Source organism: Echinops telfairi, unplaced genomic scaffold (assembly GCF_000313985.2).
Source record: "Echinops telfairi isolate 266 unplaced genomic scaffold, ASM31398v2 ScPeMD7_30;HRSCAF=105, whole genome shotgun sequence".
Lineage (NCBI taxonomy): Eukaryota > Metazoa > Chordata > Mammalia > Afrosoricida > Tenrecidae > Echinops > Echinops telfairi.
The window spans coordinates 4,273,934-4,281,782 of NW_022103927.1; the positions used below are offsets into that span (position 1 = coordinate 4,273,934).

General features: G+C 56.9%; 1 protein-coding gene across 1 annotated transcript in view; it reads left to right on the forward strand.

Moving 5' to 3' along the window:
- Positions 1-7,849, forward strand: part of CACNA1A (calcium voltage-gated channel subunit alpha1 A) — a gene marked incomplete at its 3' end in the record, with an annotated part of 251,525 nt that overhangs the window by 180,875 nt on the left and 62,801 nt on the right. The window contains exons 21-23 of the mRNA XM_045289704.1: positions 775-904; positions 5,221-5,280; positions 5,861-5,967. Coding sequence (XP_045145639.1) covers positions 775-904; positions 5,221-5,280; positions 5,861-5,967 — 297 coding nt within the window. The remainder of the gene's footprint in view (positions 1-774; positions 905-5,220; positions 5,281-5,860; positions 5,968-7,849) is intronic.

Below are 7,849 nucleotides of genomic sequence, written 5' to 3' on the forward strand. Positions count from 1 at the left end.
ACACACACACACACACACTTCTAACGTGTGTTGATTCCTACTCCTCGCAATCCTATAGAACAGATTAGGAACATGGTAGAACTGGTGAGGTCGAACTTCATAGCCTTACCGTGAGCAGCCCGGTCGCTCACCATGATACAAAATCTGCTTCTCAGAGCTTCGCATAGGAACCGTCATTTGGGAACTAGGAGAGCTGCCCCGGTGAGTTTCCCAGACAGGAACTCTCCACAGGAGTAGAAAGAAAGTCTCGCCTTTCTCCCACAGAGTGGTGGGTGGTTTCAAACGGCTGACCCCGCGGTGAGCAACCCAGCTCGTGACCCACTACCCCACGGGGGCTCCTCCGGAGAACGATGCTCTTAGCGCTGTCCAGTCGGTCCAACCCACGACAACCCTATCCACGGCCCGACGAAGCGCTGCCCAGTCCTGCGCCACCTCACAGTTGTGATGTGTGAGCCCGCGGTTGCAGCCGCTGTGTCGTCCTCCCTGCGGAGGCCTCTCTCCTGCAAAGCCACTGTGGTGGCTGTGGTCCGGTGCCATGACGTCAGTCAGTCCCCAGGGAGGATGACAAGTAGGCCTATTGAAGTCGTCCTTCCTGAGCTGAATTCTTGGTGCCCCAGGGCCTCGGGGAGAGGGTCCTCAGCAGCTTGATGCTTCGTTGAGTGTTAGTCAGGGGCCTCGGGTGGTAGGGAGGGGGGTAGGTATGTGGCGCTGGTACCAGGAGCGCATTGGTGAGCCTGTGGTCTGAGTGGACCTCCGCCTGCTTGCTCCCACCAGCCTTCGCCGCCTGTGCCATTACATCCTGAACCTGCGCTATTTTGAGATGTGCATCCTCATGGTCATCGCCATGAGCAGCATCGCCCTGGCGGCCGAGGACCCCGTGCAACCCAACGCGCCCCGGAACAATGTGAGTCCCGACACCCTGTCGCTGCGGTGGAGGAGATGCCGAGGGGCACGGTCGCGCACGACGCTGGGCAGGGCTGCGCACCCTTCAACTGCCTGGGTCCTTCTGCAAGGCCACACCCTCCGGGCGGGACCCCTTCTGGGGAGGGATGCGCTGGAGGGCAGGGGACACCTGGTGGTCAGAGTGGGCAAGTGCAGGGCTGCCTTTCAGGAGGAAGCGGCTGAGGGATGTGGGGCTTCTGCGTGGGAGGTGGGGGTCCCCTCTGCAGCCAGCTCTGCTCAAGCTGACTGGGCCACCTTGAGGAGAGGCTCTGCCACCTGCTAAGTAGGTTAGGGATCTGGTCAGGCTGGCAAGCCACATCACTCAGACCGGGCCTGCAGGCCTGCTGCAGCTGACCTTGCATGGTCCCTTCCTTCACAGGTCTGCAGGCCCCCTAGGGACCTGATGAGGGAGGGGGAGAGGAGGGAGGTGGTGTGGAGGAGGAAGACAATCATTAGAACTCGGAAGAAGCTGGCTGGGCAGGGCTGAGACCTCCTGACCAGCTTCTTTAATCCCTGCTGCCTGGCAGGATGGGGCAGAGGGCAGCCCCGGGAGAGGGCAGCCCCCGGGAGGTGGGGGAGGCTCATCCGAGCCCTGCTCACAACAGGCCAGCAAGAAAGCACCAGGAGGATGGAGAAGGGGGCTGAATGAGTGGCCGAGTTATGGGGGTCCTGGACTGGGTCCAGACCAGCCCCATGGAGGGCATGCAGAGGGTCAGCCTCCCGGACCCTCCCCGCGGTCAGCTGATACTCAGCTTCCTCTGCCCGGTGGGTTGTACCAGCGCCAACAGAACAGGCCTCTGAGAAGTGCGTTCAGCCTGTGTGATTCGTGAACAAAGACGGCCCAGCACACACGTCTATGTCCCCACCGTCCAGAGTGAGAAGTAGAACAGAAACAACACACACACACCACACACACCACCATATATCTCTCTCCAGCCTCACCCCCTCTTCCTTCTGAGGCCCGGTTCTCAACAAGGGCATGTTCCAGTGCCACAGCCGGGGAAAGCAGAGGGTGCTGCTGACATCAGCTGCGGGCTGCTGCACCCACAGTGTCCAGGACAGCCCCCCCCCAAACACACACACACACACAGGAAAGTTCCAGCCCCTCTGTCAATCATGTCCAGTGGAGAAGCCCTGCCCCAGAGCCACCCATGGCCCCGACTCCTCTAAGATCAATCAGCATGCCTCAGCTTTTTCTTTCGCATTTGTCCACCTGCATGTGCGTCTGGAATTTCCTTTTGCCTTGTTCTAATTAAATAAAAGCAAACGTCTGCTGTCCAGGTCACTCCGACTCACGGCAACCCCCGGGTGTCAGAGGCCTGTGCACCATCAGGTGCGTGGAGGTTCGATGCGGGGTTGTTCTTCTAGATCATCAGGCCTTTCCTCCGAGGGGCCTTCAGGTGGCTGGAAGTTCCAACTCCTTGATGGGCAGCCACGTGTGTCAACAGTCTGCACCACCCAGGGAGCTCGCTCCCACCGTGACCACATGGAAAACCCCCACACCACCCCTCTTTCCCTCTCCGTTGGGCTCTGAGGTTAGCACACGGGTGGCAGGTAGTGGCAGCCATTACTGTTCACTGTTGCATAATCATCCATATTAGTATTGCCTGGCAATGGTGCCTTTGCCTGCCCTCCTGATGCTGGGTGCTTGAGTGGGTCCATTGGACAGCTTTCTCACACACTGACACCACACCTCCTCTCTGACATGTCTCTTGGTCATGAGGACCAGAATTTCCCCAGGATGTAAACCCAGAGAGGGAATTCTGGCTGGTAGAATTGGCACTGATCAGCCCACCTAGTTCCAACCAATGTATTCTCCCTCCTACAACAAACTCCCCCACCAGCCGTATGCAGCACTCCCGTGGCTCCGCATTCTCACCAACCATTGATGGTGTCATCCCTTGCACACTGGCATGTTGCCGACAGGGTGGGTGCACAAGGGGCTCTCACTGGGGGTTGATCAAGACTCTCTGCTATGATTGAGACCCGTTGCTTTCAGGACTAAGGCTTTCCCTTGGGAAACTGCTGTTTTCATCAGTCAAGTGGATCTAAATATCCAGTGCTTCCTATGGTCCAGCCTAATTGATAGGTCTGTTGATTTCCTTTTGGCCAATTTATTAAGCTCTCATTGTGTGGAAATAGGTATGTCATCAAACTGCCACTTGAACCATTTGAAAATGGTGTTCATTTACATTCACCACCCTTCCTCCCCATCACCACTGCTCTGATTACAGGCCATTTGCATACACGACATGGAAACTCTGTACCCACTAGCAGTCACTCCCCCGTGTTCTCTCCCCTCAGCCCATGGCAACTGCTAATCGGCTTGATCTCAATGCATTTCTCTATTCTGATGATTTTGCATGGAAGTGGGAACAGTGTTCGGCCTTTGGTGTCTGGCTTTCGCTCCAGTGGATCGCTTCAGGGTTCATCCACCGCGTCCCTTGGTTTGGTTAACTGACACCTCATCAGCTACGTGGCCCACCTGGGTCTAGTCATTCATCTCAGGATGGACACACCCATCATTCCCACCCTTTGGCCGTTGATATCCGACTTCAGCAGACATCGGGGTCCCCGGGTCAGTTTGGGTCTTTGCTCTGAAGTCTTCGGACTCTATGCCCCGGCTTGGAGTTACTCTCCAGGGCAGAAGGAGATGGCCCTCCTGTGCTGTCGGAGGGAGCTTCACCCAATGGTTTGCCCCAGCCACTGCCCCATTTTACCTTCCCACCAGCAACGGATGAAGCTCCCAACCCCCTACCGCCCACGACTCTTGTTCTTCCTGCTGCCGGGGTAACAAGCTCTCCGGATGTGGAAGTTTATTCTTCACTTGACCGCCTGACCTGCCCTTCCTCCTTCACCCTCTTCCTTCCACCTCTCCCTGAATTTAATAAGCAAGGACTGTGTGCTCTGGCCCAGCAAAATGGAGAGCCATAGCGATCGGGGGGCAGTCCCTCCCTCCCAGAGTCCCCAAAGCCCAGCGCCCCTGCCCTGCGGCCCCATTCCCCTCCCTCAGCCTCGCCCTTCCCCCGGGCCCAGGAAGCCAGCCCAGGGTTTCCCGTCCTGTCGCCTAGAATGAGGGTGAGCGTGCGGGTCGCAGAGTCCAGCCGCCGCAGGACCCAACACGGCTGCAGCTGTGGTTCATTCTGGGCTGTGAGCTGGTCAGACAAATGCCCTGCCCGTGGCGGGGACGTGGCCGACCCTGCGCTTGTGAATCAGTGCCAGGGACAGATGTGGTAAGATGGCAGATTTGGGAGGAGCCCTCCAGGCAAAGGAACAGTGATGTCTTTGGCCTTTGCTCTGAGTGAGGTAGGAGGGACAGAGGGTTCTGAGTAGAGAGACCGGGCCTGTTTGGGTGCTCCCGGGCGACCCCAGATAGCCATGCTTATTAACTATCAGCCAGTACCTCCCAAACAAGCAAGCGTTGGATGGGGTCAGCCCTGTGCTAACACACTCTGGTCCCTGCCACCCGGTCACACCAGAGGCATCGCTAGGAGAGGGATTGGGTGGCAGGATGTTGTCCATTGGGGCAGAAGTGACCAAGTCCTGGCAGTAGGCAGACGACGGGGGATCAGCAGTGGGAAATGGGGAGTGTGAGCAGGGTCAGGGGACCACATTGACCTCGAAGACTGGTCATGTCAGAAAAGACCAAGTAGAAGCAATTTTACCCAGGAGGTCCAGCCAGCCGAGGGCTCTGGGGTCCACAGCCATCACCGGCAGGGCTACAGCACCTCAAACTTCTCTGGGGTCCTTTCTAGTCCATTACAGGGATTTGGGCAAGTTTTTTCAAAGCAGCGGTTCTCAACCTGTGGGTCGTGACCCTTTCACAGGGGTCGCCTGATTCATCACAGTAGCAAAATGACAGTGATGAAGTAGAACGAAAATAATGTTATGGCTGGGGGTCACCGCCACATGAGGAACTGTGTCAGAGGGTCGCGGCATTAGGAAGGTTGAGAACCACTGTTTTAAAGGTTGTCTTCCAGTTCGTTCCTGGCAGCGGCGTTTTGCTAGAGCTTCGCTGCCCTCTGGTGGGAGGTTCTGGTCATGACACATCCGCGCTGTCTATGGGGCTGGGCGGGAGGTGCCCTTCTGCAGGGGCGTGCTGCCCAACCTTCCGTGGCATCCCTGTGCACTCCTCCAACCGGTGGAGATCGCGCTCCTGGGGCCTGTCTGGAGGCCACACACTCCAGGGGCACTAGGTTCTCGAGCTCTGCTAGAGCAGGTCGATGATCAGCCACCTCCCGGTTCTCCTCCCCTCCCCCTCCCCCGACCCCCCCGCAGGTGCTGCGGTATTTCGACTACGTATTTACAGGCGTCTTTACGTTTGAGATGGTCATCAAGGTGAGTGGTCCCGGTGACCCAAGGACCCAAGAGCTGGGGGACGTTGGAGAATACCACTGGGCATAGATAGCTAGCCTGGGTATCAGGGCGGGTGTGTCTGACCAGCAGTCCAGGTAGATGGAGCCGGTCGAGCAGAGGGAGAGCAGTGTGGATGTGAGGACAGGGAGGGGGCAGGGAAGGCCGTCCAGGACTATCTGGCCCTCTGGTAGGAGCTGGGCTTTGATGGTGAGTGGGGTGGGACCTAAGCAGGTCTCTGCACAGAGGCTTGGCCTGACGCATGATGTACGCCCCACCCCACCCCTAGTGGCCAGTAAGGGAACTGACTGGGGTGAGGGCGCAGCCGCAGACCAGAGGGCAGAGATGGGGGCGGAGGAGGTTGTAAGGCAGAGTCCACAGATCATATGACGGATAGGAGGCTGGTTTCAAGATCTGGGCCTAGGGCCCCTGGGGGCAGGGGTCTCCTCTGGTCACGATGCCATCGCCAATGGTCTAACAGTGCCACTCCCCCTCCCCCAAGGCTAGACGCATGGGTGCAGTCTGGGGCCCAGGAGTCTGAGCCAACCCTCTCCTCCCTCCACAGATGATCGACCTGGGTCTCGTCCTGCACCAGGGCGCCTACTTCCGCGACCTCTGGAACATTCTCGACTTCATTGTGGTCAGTGGGGCCCTGGTGGCCTTTGCCTTCACGTAAGTCTCCTGGCGAGGCCACGTCTTGCCTCCGGGTCCCTCAGCCCCAGTGTGGGGACCCCCGCCCCCGCCCCCTGTGTTCAGGGGACCAGGGGCATGCCACGAGGAAGAGCTTCGACTGGCTTTTTGCATGAAATCCACATGGAGGCCGCCGGAGAAGGGCCCACCTTCCTCCCCCTCCCACAGCAACGGGCCACGGGCGCCACCAGCCCCTTGCTGTGCCGCTTCGGTAGACTAGCCACGCCGGGCCATCTCACCCCCTCCACTTGGCGGCCCCACAAGCCGCTGTCTCTTTGGGGAGCCCCTAAAAAGACAATCAGGAAGCAACTGTGCATGAGAACCCATGATTCTCCCCCACACCCGTACCTGAAGACCCGAGAGTCAGTAGCTCCGGGAACACCTCCACCCCCACCACTCTCCCTCTCCCCACTACATGGCTCATTTCTCGGGTAGCCCCGGACACGCCCTCTACAGACCAGGCGACACAACAGCAGCGCCAAGGTGGCGCCTGAGTTGGGGGCGGACAGGGGCGTCCACGCAGCGCAGGATCCTAAAGTCGTAGGCATTTGGGCCCGGATGAAAGGATTTTCTGGGCCCTTAATCCAGAGGTCCCATGGGAACCCAGCGTGTGGCTCTCATTCCCTGAAAAGACGGTCCTAAAGGGATTCCCACTCTCCGCCCTGCTCTTGGTGAGCCATCAGGGATGTTCTCAGCAGCCATCTCCTCCTGGACCCCTCTCAGCAGACCTGAGTTGGGGCAGGAGGCATGGGGGTCGGAGGAACGGCCTTGACTAACCTTCCAGACCAATGAGTAAGGGCTTGACCTGCGGGGGGTGGGGGGACTGCTCTGGAGGTCCTACCTGGAATTGTAATGAGGACACATGGGGTTAGAAGGGCAAGAACTAGCTATGGAAAATTTCTGCATACCTTGAACCTGGAAGAGTCCCGGGAGGGTGGAGTGGTTGATTGTCTGACTCAGGTTAGACTGGCCCCCACCCCACCCGGTGTCTTATTTCACCCCTACATCTGCTCCGGTCTCTCTCATTCTTCCTCCTCTTTCTTTTGCCTTTCTCTCTCTCCTCCGGCCCCTGCCACCCATCCTCCTCCCTCTTTTTAAATCACGGGGTATTTCCTTGACCACTACACTAAGGTGACCAGACGTCCCGCTTTTGGCCGGACAGTCCCGATTTTTAACAATTTTGCCCGCGTCCTGCGGCATCTTAAAAAAGTCCCAATTTTGGAAAGAATGCACAACAAGCTAGGATAGACGGTTTTCGGCTGCCATGTGGCTATTTCGCCAGGATAGGAGTTTTATCAATGGTTTACAAATGTTAAAATCTGGTCACCTTACACTAGACCCATGCAAGAGATGTTTGGAAAAAAAATTTTTTTTTTAAGTCTAGAGATTGGACTACACCTTCATGAATATAGCTCTGTAGGTTAAGTTTTTTTTTAAAAAGTAAAATGCACAGCAAATGAAGGACGCGAGATCCCCATAAATAAGACCAAGTGGCGATGGCCTTCACGTAGTTTTCCTTTGTTGCCACACTCCCACCTCCACCCCTCCCCTCTATTTTTCATTCCATTGATCAGCACGAACACGCTACGCTTCCAGAGACGCTGAGCCCTGGATTCGGACAGGTAGTGCACAGACCACTGCCAGCTGATACCCACGACACCCAAACCCACCTCATGAGAATTCAGTGGAACGTGAAGTCAAAACAAGTGACCCTTTACTGCCCATCCAGTTAATGCAATATACTGGCCTTTCAAAAAAAAAATATATATATATATATATATATGTATACACACACACACACATAAAGATAATACACAGTGTCTATGAGAATGTAATAGGTCACTCCGTCTCTCCACCAGCTATT